Genomic DNA, 18,657 nt, shown 5'->3' on the forward strand with positions numbered 1-18,657 from the left:
TAAGAAGAAGTGGGACACTGAGAGGACCGAGGAGAGGCGAAAGGAATACATTGAGATGCGACACAGGGCAAAGGTAGAGGTGGCAAAGGCAAAACAAGAGGCATATGATGACATGTATGGCAGGTTGGACACTAAAGAAGGAGAAAAGGATCTATACAGGCTGGCCAGACAGAGGGATAGAGATGGGAAGGATGTGCAGCAGGTTAGGGTGATTAAGGATAGCGATGGAAATATGTTGACTGGTGCCAGCAGTGTGCTAGGTAGATGGAAAGAATACTTCGAGGAGTTGATGAATGAGGAAAATGATAGAGAAGGGAGAGTAGAAGAGGCAAGTGTGGTGGACCAGGAAGTGGCAATGATTAGTAAGGGGGAAGTTAGAAAGGCATTAAAGAGAATGAAAAATGGAAAGGCAGTTGGTCCTGATGACATTCCTGTGGAGGTATGGAAGCATCTAGGAGAGGTGGCTGTGGAGTTTTTGACCAGCTTGTTCAATAGAATTCTAGTGCGAGAGAAGATGCCTGAGGAATGGAGGAAAAGTGTACTGGTGCCCATTTTTAAGAACAAAGGTGATGTGCAGAGCTGTGGCAACTATAGAGGAATAAAGTTGATGAGCCACACAATGAAGTTATGGGAAAGAGTAGTGGAGGCTAGACTCAGGACAGAAGTGAGTATTTGCGAGCAACAGTATGGTTTCATGCCTAGAAAGAGTACCACAGATGCATTATTTGCCTTGAGGATGTTGATGGAAAAGTACAGAGAAGGTCAGAAGGAGCTACATTGTGTCTTTGTAGATCTAGAGAAAGCCTATGACAGAGTACCCAGAGAGGAACTGTGGTACTGCATGCAGAAGTCTGGAGTGGCAGAGAAGTATGTTAGAATAATACAGGACATGTACGAGGGCAGCAGAACAGCGGTGAGGTGTGCTGTCGGTGTGACAGAAGAATTTAAGGTGGACGTGGGACTGCATCAGGGATCAGCCCTGAGCCCCTTCCTTTTTGCAGTGGTGATGGATAGGCTGACAGATGAGGTTAGACTGGAATCCCCGTGGACCATGATGTTTGCAGATGACATTGTGATCTGCAGTGAAAGCAGGGAGCAGCTGGAGGAACAGTTAGAAAGATGGAGGCATGCACTGGAAAGAAGAGGAATGAAGATTAGCCGAAGTAAAACAGAATATATGTGCATGAATGAGAGGGGTGGTGGGGGAAGAATGCGGCTACAGGGAGAAGAGATGGCAAGGGTAGAGGACTTTAAATACTTGGGGTCAACCGTCCAGAGCAATGGTGAGTGTGGTCAGGAAGTGAAGAAACGGGTCCAAGCAGGTTGGAACGGGTGGAGGAAGGTGTCAGGTGTGTTATGTGACAGAAGAGTCTCTGCTAGGATGAAGGGCAAAGTTTATAAAACAGTGGTGAGGCCAGCCATGATGTATGGATTAGAGACAGTGGCACTGAAGAGAAAACAGGAAGCAGAGCTGGAGGTGGCGGAAATGAAGATGTTGAGGTTCGCTCTCGGAGTGACCAGGTTGGATAAAATTAGAAATGAGCTCATCAGAGGGACAGCCAAGGTTCGATGTTTTGGAGACAAAGTTAGAGAGAGCAGACTTCAATGGTTTGGACACGTCCAGAGGAGAGCGAGTGAGTATATTGGTAGAAGGATGATGAGGATGGAGCTGCCAGGCAAGAGAGCTAGAGGAAGACCAAAGAGAAGGTTGATGGATGTCGTGAGGGAAGACATGATGGCAGTTGGTGTTCGAGAGGAGGATGCAGGAGATAGGCTCTCATGGAAAAGGATGACGCGCTGTGGCGACCCCTAACGGGACAAGCCGAAAGGAAAAGAAGAAGTAATGTAAATGTTTTGAGTCCTGTCATTGATGGCAACCAATTCCCTCTTAGCCAATTGCATTTATCCCAATGGCTAGGTTCCCTACCAGCAAGCACCCGTCAACAAGGTGGCTGCCGGGAGTTATACAGTAATAACAGTGTCTACGAATTCGTATGCTATCTGACAGCCTTAGAATTAGTGTTTCTATACACATTTACTCCATGATGCCTGTGGCTGCAACATATATTACCACAAAAATTACATGTTGAAAACCCCAAATGTATGAAATCCAAATGTCAATTAACATTAAAATGTATGGTATATACAGTATTTACTTTATTTCATATACTGTACTGTATATGCTTCCTTTATGAATGATATTTGAGTTGAACAGTATGACATATAGTCACTGTTGAAAATGAGGTATAATTTAAAGGGAATGACACCTCAAAAAATAGTTGTACTGAAACTTATTTAATACAATAGCTACAGTATATCGAGAACTAAAAACATTAATGCTCAATATTGACTATCAAAGTGGTATTATTTATTTTATGTGTTTATCATCATTATTTTTAGAGTCTAATCATCACAGTAAGAGACGTTTTTAATATTTTGTTGCTCACAAGTAGCTAAAAGGGTTACCTGAAACTCTTAGTAAAGAGTATTAATTACAATAATTAACTTTATACTGAGGCACGGTGGACCACTGATTAGCACGTCTACCTCACAATTCTGAGGACCTGGGTTCAAATCCGGCCTCGCCTGTGTGGAGTTTGCATGTTCTCCCCGTGCCTGCGTGGGTTTTCTCCAGTTTCCTCCCACATCCCAAAAACATGCGTGGTAGGTTAATTGAAGGCTCGAAATTGCCCGTAAGTGTGAATGTGAGTGCGAATGGTTGTTTGTTTATACGTGCCCTACGATTGACTGGCGACCAGTTCAGGGTGTACCCCGCCTCTTGCCCAGAGTCAGCTGGGATAAGCTCCAGCATGCCCGCGACCCTAGTGAGGATAAGCGGTACAGAAAATGAATGAATGAATAAACTTTATACTGTATCAGTTAAAAACAGCCATTCGTTATTATGCAAAGACCCAGTAATCTCTTGTACAGGTTCTCATTTAATTATACAGATGTTGATGATGATGATGTGTTCAGTGAGTGTATTATCTAATCAATTATTATGAGCTTATTTTTCTTAATGTGGGTGTTTCCTGCCCGACCCAGTATTCTTTTTTCTTGCGTCTTGATATAAAGGAAACCGACAAAATTATCATTAGGTTCCACATCTTGATATTTATTTCAAAATGAAAAGTAAAAAAAAATATCAAGAAAACATCCTAGGACCTAGATGGTTTGGCGCCAAAGGTTGGCCTTTTTTTAGGAGACCCCAACCTGCCTAGCCCCCCATAGTCTGGTTGCCTGCCTCCTGATGCTACATCACAACACCACTCCCCAGTTTGGCAATATTAGCAAGCTGTTAGCTACATGCTAACAGAGTGAGACAAGCAACCAGGCTAACCCTTTTCTCTCAAGTGATAAAGAGAACCCTGCCCCATGTGGGGACAAAACCCCAGGGAGCTCAAAGCACCCTTGTTGAAGACAAAAGTAGAATATTAGAGGAGTGTAGTAATTAAAAGAAAGTGCATTTTGCTGTGGCATCCCAGCTTCTTTTCTTCGTGTGCTTTGCAGTCAAGGTGTGGCATCTCCTTTCCTCTCTTGCTCAATAGCTGAAAAAGGGGCAGAAAAATGGCATGGGAGAGTGCATTCAGTTCATTATTTTCAAATGTGCATTTTGACAGCATTGGGTACAGTGAACAGAAACTATGACGCATGTTGTTTCAGAGAATAATTGATGAGAAGACTCACTCTCTTTGGTGGGCAGCGGATTTTTTTCTTTTGTCTCGGTCTTCTTCAGCTTTGTCTTGTCAAAACGGGAAATCTCAGTCATATCAGGCTTGTCAGACATTTTGACTGTGAGACAAAAAAGGAAAAAAAATCATCTTACCATTTCACTGTCAAAGTGTTCTGTCAAATATCAAAATCATGTTTTATCTTCCCAAATGGTATATTGCTTTTAAAGGTTAACGCAAGAACTGCCAAATTCATCAGTGACTTTGAATGATTTTAATATGAGCATCTGAAGTGGTTGCATGCGAAAGGAGTGGCTTTGTGCAAGCTAACATGTCCACATGGATGAGTGGAAGCTGTTTCCATCCGGATGCATGCCCTCTTCATGTGCAAATAGTTTTACCCAACTGTCTAATCTTTCCTTTGTCTCTGTTTTTCCATCTATGAGGCCGAAGTCTTTGTTCTGTCCCTCCGCATCCACACCTGCAGGCTCATGGTGCTCCACTGCAGTCATTTTCCTGACCTAGCCTCAGGTCTGACAACGTGTCCTTTGGCCCAGTCACGCCTGTTCTCACCCCGCTGCACTGTCAGAAAGCTCCTTAAGGCTGCCATACAGTAGACCAACCAAGTAGAAATTGGTCTATTAATAAGAACAGATGTTTTAATCGTGAGTGTCAAAGTCAACTGGATCATGGCCTCAAATGATAGCTACACCCACCTCTGCCGAGCACTGATCAGAGCACGTTTCTCAGTTTAATTAACTAATTACCCAAACAATAACCCCCATTGTTACTTCATCCCCATGTGTACAGCCATTCCTTTGCACATCTTCCCTTTGCTGCCATCAGCAGGCTGCCTCCGGTGCTCCAGCCACACCCCTATCCTTTGTCTGACTCCCAGCGGCAAGCAACCAAAAAGACTCACAGAGGCACACAGACATGAGAAAGATGCTGGAAAACACAATGCACATTCTTACCGATGTTCCACGTGAATTGTGGGCTCAAATCCACCGCCGGAAAGGAGAGTAAGGAGGGGTAGTGTTATAGCGCTTGAGAAGGGAGCTTGAGTGTATCTGCCGGTGTGTGCACGAGTGCCTGTATCCAGGGTGTGGGTATAAAAGGGAGGGAGGAGGGAGAGTTACAAAGGAGAGAGAGAGAGAATGACCAGGAGCTTAGTCAGTCTTCCTCTTTGTCATCAATATTCATGCTCTCATGGGGCAAAGACAAGACTCATTGTGTGATGTTCAGCCCATATATGAGATGTATGTATTTGTATATTATATATTTTGGACAATATAACATCAAATGGCATTCGTGACTTGAAGAAAATGTAATGTAAATGGCACAAGGAATTTAGTCACAGGTGGTACAGAAAACACAGATGGTCCTTGATTACATTCACAAAAAACAGAAGAATACATTACAGCCTAAAATACTGCCATGAGCAAGCAGATAGAATATAAGATAACCAACAGGATGAGTAACCCCCAGTAATTTAATAATCCCTGTAAATACATACATTTCGATAAGTGATTTCTTGGCCTCTATATTTTAGGGTATTGTTTGATTTATTTATTTTTTTATGTCAAAGAACTCAAGCGATTGATTTGGAGTGTAACTGACATTTGTAGCAGATAAAAAACAAATTGTTTGTTTGAGTTGATGATGGAGTGTAACTTGAGAGACATTAGTCACATCCTCGATTTAGTGTCGGGTCAAGCAGGTCTTGATTACACCAGACTTTAAATAGAACAGTCATGTTCAGAGCCCCAAATTGACCATATACAGTGGCTGACCTCATGAACCATGGTGGTTTCCCCCTTAATGTTCCCAGTGGTCCATTACATCCCGTTTCTGCCAGTTAGTGAGGACACTTGCTGTATATATCAGCCTATCTCACAATACAGCAGTGATGATGAATCAACATAAACCTCACCGGGTGAGCCAGACAACCATGAGCACTGCTATTCTGGAACCATATTACTGGAGGCCCTTTGCAATTCATTTTGCAACAGCGCCTCACTGTGGTCACAAGTAATACTGTGCTCATGAAAGAGGCTGCCTCACCACCTGCTGGTTAAAGTGCAGAACTGACACATTTACTTGGCCAAGATTGAAGACATGAGACAGCTATAAAACTTAAACTAAAAACATCACCTTCTTTGAATGTAACCTAATATAGATTTAACCTAATATATTATAAAGGTATCATGAGCATTCATAAAAGAAACCCCTTACTTACTCACATAAACTCAACCTTACCTCCAATATGAATGTAAACCTTATCTCTACTATAAATGTTTTAGCAAATGTAACCACAACCCTAATATAAATGTAACCTCACTTCTCATATAAATTCAACAGATTCAGCTAGCAAATTAAGTTTATTTTATTATAATTTTTTTTTTTAACTTTTAGTTATACTCACAATCCCACAAGGGAATATTCAACGCACACTCTGCTGTATATTTGTGATGCAGACCACACAGAGAATTCCCCCAGCCCCCAAACCCTAGCGACTCTGAACAGGTTAAGCAGTGTAAAGAAATGGATGGATAGAAATGTCCATCCGTATGTCCATCCATCCAACCATCATCCATCCATTCATCCCCTCCCACATATCCTGTTCAGGGTGACAGATGAGCTGGAGCCTACCCCAGATGACTTCGTCCAAGAGGCGGTTTTGTGGCTTGTGATTCACTGATGGCCAGTCAATCACAAACCACTTATACCTGTGCACAAACAACTACTCATGCTCACGTTCATAAATATGGGCAGTTTAGAGTGTTCAATAAACCTTATCTGGATATTGTTGGAATGTGAGGAGAAACCAAAGCACCCAAAATCCACTCAAACATTGAGAGAACATGCAAACTCTCCACAGAAACGTCCAATCCGAAATTCAAACTCAGAACCTCTTGACTGTGAGACAAATGTGCTAACCAAAAAGGTGCACCATGTGGCCCTAGGTTTCATTTCATAACATTCATTCATCCATTCATCTTCCGTACAGCTTATCCTCACTGGGGTCGCGGGCGTGCTGGAGCCTATCCTAGTTATCTCCAGGCGAGAGGCAGGGTACACCCTGAACTGGTCGCCAGCCAATCGCAGAGCACATATAAACAAACAACCAGTCGCACTCACATTCATACCTACGGGCAATTTAGAGTCTTCAATTAACCTACCCAGCATGTTTTGAGGATGTGGGAGGAAACTGGAGAAAACCCACGCAGGCACGGGGAGAACATGGAAACTCCACATAGGTAGGGCCGGGAAGCGAACCATGGTCCTCAGAACTGTGAGGCAGATGTGCTAACCAGTTTTCCACCGTGCTGCCCATTTCATACATAATTCATACATTAAAAACACACACACAAAATAGTAATACAAACCTACAACTGAGCCTGTGGACATTGACTAATGTACAGATTTGTACATGTGAGAGGGCTGTGAAAACCAGTTTAAGTCTTAGCTCTAGTCTTTTGTACGGTAGCATGGAAGTGAAAAACAATATAACAAATTGTGAAACACTTTAACTTTTCAGAAAACACAAAAACGAAACACTAACATTTCAAGAAACACAAAAACAATACACTTTCTTCTCATGTTCATTTATTGTAACAATTATAGTTCAGAACTAAATTACAAGTACTTAAAAATAGGGAGTTACTTTTCAATTACCCTGTGTGTGTGTGTGTATATATATATATAATTTCTACCACTACAGCGTGGAGTTAGCAAATTAACCATCAGTAAACTCTGAAAATGTGAGCTGCAGACGGAATGACTTTTTGACTTACCTGAAAGTGTCTTTATTACACAACGATAAAACACCACGCGAGGAGGAGATGCAGCGGACGAGCCCGCCGCCTGTGTCAGCTTCATGGAGCCTCCGATAGCCTGTTAGCTTGTGAGCTAGCTAGTGGCTAGCGCTTCTCGTCGGGCCACAGAAAGCCACCGGCGGCTTTAAAGGCCCTGTAAAGTGAAAATGAAAACACACCACTTAGAAGAGTATTTTTAACAAGCCTGCCAAATTTGAATGAATAAAAAAAATCCCAAATACGTAAAATGAGGCTCCAAATTCATGAAAAATAGAGCCCACCTCCCAGCTGTAGGACGCTGTGGGGTTTTCCACTGAAAACACGCCCTGCTTGACCTTAATCCAATACATGCTTGTGTGAGCCACACACAATGTGAGCCACAGGTTGACCTGAATAATAATGCCACTGTGTTTAATAAAAAGTTGACTCTCCCTGAAGAGTCTCTCTTATGCGGACCCACACCCCGACGCAACACTAATTCAAGCAGTGACATATTAGACGATTTAGCGAGCTCGCTAGCTCATTAGCTTGTTAGCTCACTAGCTTCGGGGCTGGCGAATGTAAAAAACAGTTAACTTTCCCTGTTGTGTAGAGCCACCTACGCGTAGCGAATTATACGGCCCAACCACTAGTAGCAGGCTCCTGTAGCCCTCCCAACATCACAAAAAGAGACGACCAATGTGATCTGTTAGTTACAAATCATAGATTCAGATGTTACGATCTTTGCAAAATCGTTAACCTTCTGAATTGATCTCAACCTTTCTATTCACCTTTATGTTTGAAATGTTAACTCATTTGATGGTTCCTGACTGACAAAGGTCAATGCATGATCTGGCAGGTTGGTCTGACAGTGTGCAGCTTGATGATGGAAAATAGTATACCAATGAACCGTAGTGAGGATCAAGTTTGTCTCGATGCTGCTGTTTGAGAATGAATGTCAAGATGGTGTAGTGCACAGTACCCACACACCCCACAATTGTAGCCAGAAGATGGCAGCATCATGCCTTTTATGTTCATACTAACGAGTGCTTCCAACTCATCCAGGGAAACAATTTTAGTCCAAATAATAATGCAAACATAGTACAGTGTAATGTTTGTTTCATATAATTAGTTGCCCCCCACCTCCCCCCCAAAAAAGCTAAATGCTATAGAAGCTATAAATAGTTAGGTTCCAATGAATGAAAAGACAAGGAAACCCCTGTATCATGAGCTCTAAGTCCTAATTATAGATAAGTGATTTGGGGACATTTTGGGCAGCATATCTGCCTCAGAGTGGATTGGTTATTGGTGCGAATTCGACTCAGACATTTCTTTGTGAAGTTCGGATGTTCTCCCCTTGCTTGCATGGGATTTCCTTGGGTACTCTGGCTTCCACGCACTTTCCAAAAACATGCATGTTAGGTTCACTGAATGCTCTAAATGGCCCATAGGTGTGAGTGTGATGGCTTGTTTGACCAATTGTGCCCTGCAATCGGTTAGCGGCCAGTTCAGGGTGTAGCCCACCTCTTGCTCAAAGTCTGCTGGAATCGGCTCCAGCTCACCCTAATGAGGACAATTGCTATGAAATTTTTTTTGATGGATTATCCCAAAGGAAAAGAAAAGACAAATCTCAGTATCATTGTCATTATATGTGATGAAGCAAAAGCTTTGCAATCACTTCAATCTTACAGTTTAAGTAAAGTTGTCATTTATGGCAGTAGGAACATGTTGATATGGCTAACTACACTACATTAAGAGCAGTCCACAACAGTACACTGCTCACACAAATCAGATTACAGCAATGTCTGAGTGTCTTTGGGCAGTTGGTGGCTGTGCAGGACGAGTTAGGACAGCACAGCTTTAATGTGACTGGATCAGAGCTCTCCGTCGCCTCATGAAATCCTCGACTAATGATGCTGCATTTGATTGGTGTCCCGTGCTCCATCAGCTGGGCCACCGGGCGGGGAACTCTTGGTGTGGAGTTATCTCACCTAGCCAGCTGGAGGACCATTGCAGAGATAGAAAATGATGAGGGACGACAGTGGACAGGGATAAGTGCTGAGCGATGCCACAAAAAAAAAAAAAAAAAAACACATTAGTACTAGATTTTATCAGCTAACAGAGAGTCATGGCAATATATTGCTCATATCTGCTCATGCGGGAAAAATTATTCTTAAAATGTAATCACTTGAACGTCCTCTTTGCGCTTCTTATTTTCGAACACTATAACAGACAAGTTCTGAATAAAAAATAAACTGCGACGGAAAAATTACATACCTCCAGACTAGCAACTGACATCAATTTATAGATGTTATGGTATGTTTAGCATATTAGGAGCAATAACCTTAACTCACCTACATTTGTATTTGAAATGCAACTCAATACAGTATTTCAAGAACAAGTTTGTATTATGAGGTGATTATGATGTGGATTTAGGACTTTTTAGTTATATTGAGGCGGCACGGTGGCCGACAGGTTGGAGCGTCAGCCTCACAGTTCTGAGGACCGGGGTTCAATCCCCGGCCCCGCCTGTGTGGAGTTTGCATGTTCTCCCCGTGCCTGCGTGGGTTTTCTCCAGGCACTCCAGTTTCCTCCCACATCCCAAAAACATCCATGAATTGGAGACTCTAAATTGCCCGTAGGTGTGAATGTGAGTGTGAATGGTTGTTTGTTTGTATGTGCCCTGCGATTGGCTGGCGACCAGTTCAGGGTGTACCCCGCCTCCTGCCCGATGATAGCTGGGATAGGCTCCAGCACGCCCGCGACCCTAGTGAGGAGAAGCGGCTCAGAAAATGGAAGGATGGATAGTTATATTGACACTTTTCAAAGTAACAATATTAGTAATGTTGTAATCATCATTTTACTTTAAAATGAAACATTCAAAATCATTTGAACTATGCACTGGTCGAGCATTTTTTAATGCATTCATATTAGGGGTGCAACTAACGAATATTTTAATAATCAATTAATTTGTCAATTATTTTTTTCAGTTTTTTTGATGAATCTGATTTAAAAATAAATTCACATTCATAGATTTACAGACATCAGAATCAGAATCATCTTTATTTGCCAAGTATGTCAAAAACACACAAGGAATTTGTCTCCGATAGTTGGAGCCGCTCTAGTACGACAACAGACAGCCATTTGACAGAAAATACTTTTGAGACATAAAAACACAGTACAGAGAATCACTGAGCAATGAAAGGTTACCGGTAATGCCGATACATTAAAAAAAAAACATTTTTTTTGACAATTGTGTAAATGATCCAGAGTCCTCTAGCAATTTAGAGGAGTTTGAAATGACTAATAGAGCAATAGTCTGGAACAGTGACCATTGTGCAAATGGCGCAGAGACTTCAATAAATTCAAGCAGTTTTAAGTGACTGGTAGTATGATAATCGGGAACAGTGTAAATTGTGCAAATGGTGCAGATACTTCTCAGGCACATGTGTGGACAGTATTTGTCAACAACAGATATGCAAATAGTGCAGCGTGGCAAGACTACTACAGTGAGTGTATGAATAATGTATAATTGGCCCGACAGAGATGTGACAACAATCTCAAAACAAAATTGGCAGCATGTTACAATGGAATTGTAAGTTAATTGTTTAAGAAGTTAATGGCAAGAGGGAAGAAGCTGTTGGAATGTCTGCTAGATTTAGTTTGCATTGTTCGGTAGTGTCCACCTCAGGGAAGGAGCTGGAAGAGATGGTGACCAGGATGTGGAGGGTCCAAGAGGATTTTGCATGCTCTTGTCTTAGTTCTGGCAGCATGCAAGTTCTCAAGGGTGGATAGGGGTGTGCCGATAATTTTTTCGGCAGTTTTGATTGTCCGTTGCAGTCGGAGTTTGTCCTTTTAGTGGCAGCACCAAACCAGACTGTGATGGATGAACACAGGACTGATTCGATGACTGCTGTGTAGAACTGCCTCAACAGCTCCTGTGGCAGGCCATGCTTCCTCAGAAGCCGCAGGATGTACATCCTCTGCTGGGCCTTTTTGAGGGTGGAGTTGATGTTGGTCTCCCACTTCAGGTCCTGAGAGACTACAATTCCCAGAAACTTGAAAGTCTCGACGGTTGACACAGGGCAGTTGGACAGTGTGAGGGGCAGCTGTGGCGAAGGATGCCTCCTGAAGTCCACGATCATCTCTACAGTCTTGAGCGTGTTCAGCTCCAGGTTATGTCGTCCGCACCACAGCTCCAGCCGCTCCACTTCCTGTTGATATGCAGACTCGTCACCATCTTTGATGAGGCCGATCACAGCTGTGTGTCGAGGTGCATTCACACAGTTAGGCAGTTGCAAGTTGGCACCTATACTGTGTTCGTCTAGAATCTGTCCATTTTTCCAGACTAGCAACTTGTGTGTTATTATTCTTGCTCTAGGAGTCACATTAGTGCAGCGTTTGCATTATAACTCCTGTGACCTTTTGAGAGACCTTTAGAGGGTAGCCTGTTTTTTTTTTTATTTTTTATTTTTTCTATTTGTGGCAAAGATTCATCCAAACCAAATCGTCCTTGTTTTGCCCTTCAGCAGAGTAAGCAGGGACAATATACAAATACAAAATTGTTCAGGTACTACATTTACTTTAAAGGTCCAATTTTTTCCCACTGTTTTAAGCATAAAATAAGTCAAAATTAGTCTGTGGTTTAAGTTTGACATCTATGTGGTTTGCCGATTGTATGCAGTAACAGATGAAATGCAAAAGGGAGAAAAATGAGCAATCAGGTGTTGTTCTGAGCTACAGATACATTACTTTAATCAAGTACCTGCTCACTTAGTGGTTGGTACACACCCACTCAACTCAATTTTGCGTGACACGATGCCGCGACAACCAATCTGTGTCGAGACAGTACTGTCACACATACAATCTTGTAGTTGTTGTGCAGAAAAATGGAAAACAAAATGAATTTCGCTGTATGTGGGCACCTGGAGCTATTTGATAACGCCTGCTACCAAAAACGGGACCGATGATAGACGCTGAGGTATAGCATACTACCAATCAGAATTTTCCATGTTTAAATTAAAGAGTACATAGATCCTGTCAGAGCAAAGCTTATTTACATCCATCCATCCATTTTCTTAACCGCTTATCTTCACTAGGGTCGCGGGTATGCTTTCACTTATCTCAGCTGACTTCGGGCGGGGTACACCCTGAACTAGCCGCCAGCCAACCGCAGCCTTATTTACATATCAAAAATGAATGAAAAATCAAGCTGGCTAATCTGCCAGGCATTTCGGATCAACTAAAATAACTTAAAAAAGGGCATCCTGGGCATTTCCAACCCAAATTATCTTGCAAACCCGTTAAAAGAATATACAGTGGGTACGGAAAGTATTCAGACCCCCTTAAATTTTTCACTCTTTGTTATGTTGCAACCATTTGCTAAAATAATTTAATTTCATTTTTTTCCTCATTAATGTACACACAGCACCCCATACTGATAGAAAAAAATGGAATTGTTGACATTTTTGCAGATTTATTAAAAAAGAAAAACTGAACTATCACACAGCCATAAGTATTCAGACCCTTTGCTGTGACACTCATATATTTCACTCGGATGCTGTCCATTTCTTCTGATCATCCTTGGGAGGGTTCTACACCTTCATTGGAGTTCAGCTGTGTTTGATTATACTGCTTGAACTTGATTAGGAAAGCCACACACCTGTCTATATAAGACCTTACAGCTCACAGTGCATGTCAGAGCAAATGAGAATCATGAGGTCAAAAGAACTGCCTGAATAGCTGAGAGACAGAATTGTGGCAAGGCACAGATCTGGCCAAGGTTACAAAAATATGTCTGCTGCACTTAAGGTTTCTAAGAGCACAGTGGCCTCCATAATCCTTAAATGGAAGACATTTGGGATGACCAGAACCCTTCCTATAGCTGGCCGTCCAGCCAAACAGAGCAATCGAGGGAGAATAGCCTTGGTGAGAGAGGTAAAGAAGAACCCAAAGATCACTGTGGCAGAGCTCCAGAGATGCAGTCGGGAGATGGGAGAAAGTTCTAGGAAGTCAACCATCACTGCAGCCCTTCACCATTCGGGACTTTATGGCAGATTGGCCCGACAGAAGCCTCTCCTCAGTGCAAGACACATGAAAGCCCGCATGAAGTTTGCAAAAAAAAAACCTGAAGGACTCCAAGAAAATAAGATTCTCTGGTCTCATGAGACCAAAATAAAACTTTTTGGCCTTAATTCTAAGTGGTATGTGTGGAGAAAACCAGGCACTAGTCATCACCTATCCAATACAGTCCCAACAGTGAAGCATGGTGGTGGCAGCATCATGCTGTGGGGGTGTTCTTCAGCTGCAGGGACATGACAACTGGTTGCAATCGAAGGAAAGATGAATGTGGCCAAGTACAGGGATACCCTGGACAAAAACCTGTTCAGGACCTCAGACTGGGCTGAAGGTTCACCTTCCAACAAGACAATGACCCTAAGCACTGAGCTAAAATAACAAAGGAATGGCTTCAGAACAACTCTCTGACTGTACTTGAATGGCCCAGCCAGATGTATGTGCCCTGCGATTGGCTGGCGACCAGTTCAGGGTGTACCCCGCCTCTCGCCCAGAGTCAGCTGGGATAGGCTCCACCACGCCCACGACCCCTGTGAGGATAAGTGGTACGGAAAATGGATGAATATCTATATCTCTATCTATATCTCTATCTCTACATATCCATCATATATATATATGATGGATATATAACATATATACCTGCTCGCACTGGTGGATTTCATTTGCACACACAGAAAGTATATAAAACACACACACACTATATATAAATAGAAATCAAAATAGGTGACGCATGGGACCCGTACATCTTTTTTTGGGCCTATTTTTTAGGGAAAATAGAAAATTACAGAGCACTGAAAATGGATAGAATGGCAATTTTGACATTTTTAAGGCTTTTAAAACCTAGTCAACATCGCTTTGCATACAGAAAATGTGAAATGCATAAAAAAAAGCAGCTAATCAGTCTCTACTGAAATAGAGCTTTATGGCCATATCTGAGGAGAGCCAGGCCTCCAGAAGCCTGATGCAACCTTTCTGCAGACTTTCTCACTGAGGGAAAATGAGAGGTCCTAACATTGGCCAGAAACAACAAAATTCAAAATCGACGGCCCAGGCTGTCAAAGTGGCCAAAAATCGCACTGACAATACTCTTTTAAAGCAATTATGGAACAAATCAGGCCCCCCTACGTCCGATTCATCCTTTCCCTACCACCCCTCCAGCTGGCTGCCAACGAGTCCATTAAGAGCTTAATCTCTAATTTGGCACTCTCTCTCTCAGTTAGGGATAGATGAAAAATTTTATTTCTGGGAGTAGCCACACTCGATCATTCATGTAGTGTCAGTAATGGCTGTGAATGGGCCAGGAGACAGTCATGTATCTTGCTCCTATTCAGCTGCAGTGAGCAAATATTCATCACTTTCTTTAATAACTTTTTTTGAGATTGCAAAATATATGTAAGAAAATAAATCATACATGATTAATGATTAACTTTGGGGTCTTTTAACACAGTGAGGAGAGCGCTGTGGTCAACAGCACACTCTCAATTAGAGACTCAAGTTTTATGTGGGGTTTGTGGTTGGACAACAAAGTTATGTATCATTTAAAACACTCACCGCATGAATGTTTTATGGAAAATATGCCTTAAGTTTTCTTATTTCTCAGTCTAGCCCTACTCGGGTTGTTATTATTATTATTTTTTGGCATGATGTTGAATCTACTGTATGACATCATACAAGAGAATTGTTTGTATATTTAACATGAATACAGTATAATTTGCTCACAAAAAAGTGGCCTAATCTTCATTTAAAAAAATAAATACATTATGTATTAATGGTGGCCTAATCTTCATTTTTAAAAATAAATACATTATGTATTAATGTAGGATATTATGTAAATTCATATGGGTCAATCTTTGCTAGAGCTTGCATTTCATTATCTAAAGAACACATTTCTTAATGTTCTAACCCTGCTATGTCACTGTACTTATGCCATATGAGAGGTTTCTGTTTAGCTGGGTAAGTAAGTTAGATATAAGATAATGGTGAGAAAAATAATAGTTATATTTAAAGAATGAAATCCATCTCAACATCTTTCATGTAGTAAATGGAGATGGCAAATCCCATTTAAAGGAACCCTTAACACCAACTCTAAATCTTGGAAACACATTTTGAAAGTATAATTGGTTTAGTCAGGATAAATCGTATGAGCATACCATCCTTGCGTTTCTTAGCCTTTAAAATAAGAGATCAATAAAGAGGTTGACGTGAGGTGCCAAGGTCAGCATTAAGTTGGGCTCCTAAAGTGGGAGAGGCTACCAGACTTCAACAGTGAAGACAAAGTGTCATAGAGCCAGACATGGGGCTATGCATGTGCATATGCGCACGCATGCATGCACACGCACTCACACAAACACAACATACGTACTGTATGTGTGTCTGTGTGTTGCTCTGATTCAGTTCAACAGGAACTGTGGACCACTGACTGTAATGTGATGTTCTCATTACCTTTAAAATTCAGTCACTGTGTTTTGTGTGCGTGTATGTGTGTGCGCATGCGTGTGTGTGCTCATGTATTTTGTAACTTTAAAACATTTATTTTTATTTATTTTTAAATGAATTTGAATAGGTGAAACGGTGGACGACTGGTTAGGACATCTGCCTCACAGTTCTGCGTTCAAATCCCAAAGAGCTTGTGTGGAGGTTTCATGTTCTCCCCGTGCCTGCGTGGGTTTTCTCCGGGTACTCTGGTTTCCTCCCACATCCCAAAAACATCCATGGTAGGTTAATTGAAGAATCTAAATTGTCCGTAGGTGTGAATGTGTGTGCGAATGGTTGTTTGTCTATATGTGGCCTGCGATTGACTTGTGACCAATTCAGGGTGTACCCTGCCTCTCGCCCAGAGTCAGCTGGGATAGGCTCCAGCACGGCTGCGACCCTAGTGAGGATAAGCATTATGAAGAATGGATGGATGGATGAATTGGTATTTCTTTCATATACAATAAGAGACCTAAGGGGTCAGATCTATATTATGTAAATATGTATATAATTTTGAACAGTATCAGTTTATGGACAAAAATTTAATTGTTTGAATATAGACAATATTTTAGATCATAATGAAAATGAAAGAATCTGTTCAAGGGTTAAATTGTCACTATTGTAAGACATTTATTCGCTTTATGTGCAAAGTCACGTGACCAAACCCAGAAAACAGGTTAGCGGACTTCCCGTGTATACTGCGATGACAAGCATAACTACGGGCTGTTAAATACATACAGTATATCGTGTATGTGTGTGTGTGTTTGTCTGTGTGTGTCTGTATATATATATATATATATATATATATGTATACAGACACACACACTGTATATATGTCAACACAAATGAAGCCTCCACTGGGACCCTTCTGTGGTGGCATCACAAAACAAAAATTTTGTGGCTTTATTTTCTGGGACATTTTGGGCTAATTACCAGTAATTACCAGTAATATGACCTCAGCATTCCACTGTGTGCTTATCATGCATCTTCCTACGAGAGGCAAGAGAACAATATCAGTTTTGTTGTTCCAGGTGCAAGGATATGAGCAGACATCTGTTCAGGAACCTTCTGAAATGGGGAGATTAATGTGCTCCCCTTTGCATGCTTTGAAATAACACACATCCAGCACTCTGTGTTTGTGTGTATTTACTGTATATGTGTGTGTGTGTGTGTGTGTGTGGTTCCAAGGGTGCAGCATACACATGATGTGCTGAAAAGTTATCTGCACAAAGCCACCTGTTTATATGAAGGGAGTCAAGAAATGCTCTATGAATTCCAATAAGTCTCACCCTCCTTGTACACACTCTTACTGTTCTGTGCCATAATCTAAATCCCTCATTTGAAAAGCTGTGTGTGTCTGTAAATGAGACGGGTGGAATGTGTCAGTGAGGGAGATTAAAACAGACGCTTTTTAGTGGTTTTCATGGTGATGTGCCAAGTGGAGGTTTAGTGATAGTGATTTTTTGTATCAACAGTGGATTGATCAAAGGTTTAATTAGTGAGAGACCCTCTTATCGGGACACCTAGAAGTAAAAGAGGGTAGTATCCAGTCAGTTAGTTATGCCAAACTTTAAATAGTTAAACATGTGTGCAGCACCCATTTTAAGCAAGGAAACAAAACTTTTAAAACAGGAAACGTGTTCCGAATTAAAACTGCTAATCCTGAGGATTAATACAATTGAGTTTGCTGGATTCTGGCAACAGCCTGTTTCCCAGGATTTACCCATTAGGAACCTGCTGCTGTCACAGTCCGCTTGCTCGACAGGAAATTGCCTGGTTTTAGAGGGCTCGCCTGAAAGCAGAAAGACGACTTCCACGCTCAACGCACGTACAAAACACTTACGAGACGACGTCAGGAAGGGAGATTGTGCACTTGTCTTTTAGCTTCATGAGTCAAATTACCTAGCTCAGTGTGTGTGTGTGTTTTATATACTTTCTGTGTGTCCAAATGAAATGCACCAGTGCGAGCAGGTAGATCAGTGGACCCTGACAGTCAGATTTCATGCACCAAAGACTGCACCGGATGATTGGCCCTGGGCTTCTATCAGGAAGCTTTCACAACCAAGACAATTTTGAAGCACCAATTGTGAGTCACTTAGTGGCCAATGATTGCCACTGTTACTTCCAACAAAGCTTCAAAGATTCACTTCAGCGGTCAGAAGGCTGATGTTCTGATTAGGATTTAGTAGTGTTTTTTTGTATGAAAACAACTATGAGGCAAATAAACACATTGTCATGGTTTTACTGCTGTCATTATTGCAATTTTGTTCGTACTTTGAAGTAAATGCTGTGTATAACTTTTACTGACACCCACCCACCTACCCTTTTGTGTATTAAAAAAAAAACATTCAATCATTTTAGCTTAACATGACAAAACCTAATGCTTTTGGATACGCGAGTGACAATGCCAACTACTGGCCAAACTGATAGCTTGAGCCTGCGTACTTTAAAGACCCACTGAAGTCATTTTTATGTTTTGTTTCTAAATATATGTAAATATGTTTGAAAGTCTGTGCTGAAAACGTGCAAAGACTGTGAACAATAGAGTACTGACTCTTTTTCACCATCTCAGTTGTCTCGACAAAAAAAAAAAAAAATTAAAAAATGTCACATTAAATGGAAAATAAGAATAGAATAATCTT

At 41.6% G+C, this 18,657-nt stretch overlaps 1 protein-coding gene across 2 annotated transcripts; it reads right to left on the reverse strand.

The window, feature by feature from the left end:
- Positions 1-3,094: 3,094 nt before the first annotated feature.
- tmsb2 (thymosin beta 2) lies at positions 3,095-7,869 on the reverse strand. 2 transcript variants are annotated; one of them, XM_061787582.1, is made up of 4 exons: positions 7,771-7,869; positions 7,469-7,643; positions 3,688-3,792; positions 3,095-3,548 (listed from the first exon to the last, which is right to left on the reverse strand). In XM_061787582.1, exons 2-4 carry the CDS (start codon positions 7,551-7,553, stop codon positions 3,511-3,513), a joined length of 228 nt encoding a protein of 75 aa, XP_061643566.1. In that variant the 5' UTR covers positions 7,554-7,643; positions 7,771-7,869; the 3' UTR covers positions 3,095-3,510. The 2 variants fall into 2 exon arrangements, with proteins under 2 accessions (XP_061643566.1, XP_061643567.1); XM_061787583.1 differs by lacking the exon at positions 7,771-7,869 and adding an exon at positions 4,646-4,763 and having other exon boundaries at positions 7,469-7,607.
- Between the last annotated feature and the right edge of the window lie 10,788 nt (positions 7,870-18,657).

Source organism: Phyllopteryx taeniolatus, chromosome 10 (assembly GCF_024500385.1).
Source record: "Phyllopteryx taeniolatus isolate TA_2022b chromosome 10, UOR_Ptae_1.2, whole genome shotgun sequence".
In the NCBI taxonomy this organism is placed as follows: domain Eukaryota; kingdom Metazoa; phylum Chordata; class Actinopteri; order Syngnathiformes; family Syngnathidae; genus Phyllopteryx; species Phyllopteryx taeniolatus.

Excerpts from the sequence above, each read along its gene's own strand:
- tmsb2 (XM_061787582.1), bottom strand. The coding sequence starts at position 7,553 with ATGAAGCTGACACAGGCGGCGGGCTCGTCCGCTGCATCTCCTCCTCGC. Across the intron at positions 3,793-7,468 it reads TGTAATAAAGACACTTTCAG|TCAAAATGTCTGACAAGCCT; the intron begins GTAAGTCAAAAA and ends TTTGTCTCACAG. Across the intron at positions 3,549-3,687 it reads TCCGCTGCCCACCAAAGAGA|CTATTGAGCAAGAGAGGAAA; the intron begins GTGAGTCTTCTC and ends CCCCTTTTTCAG.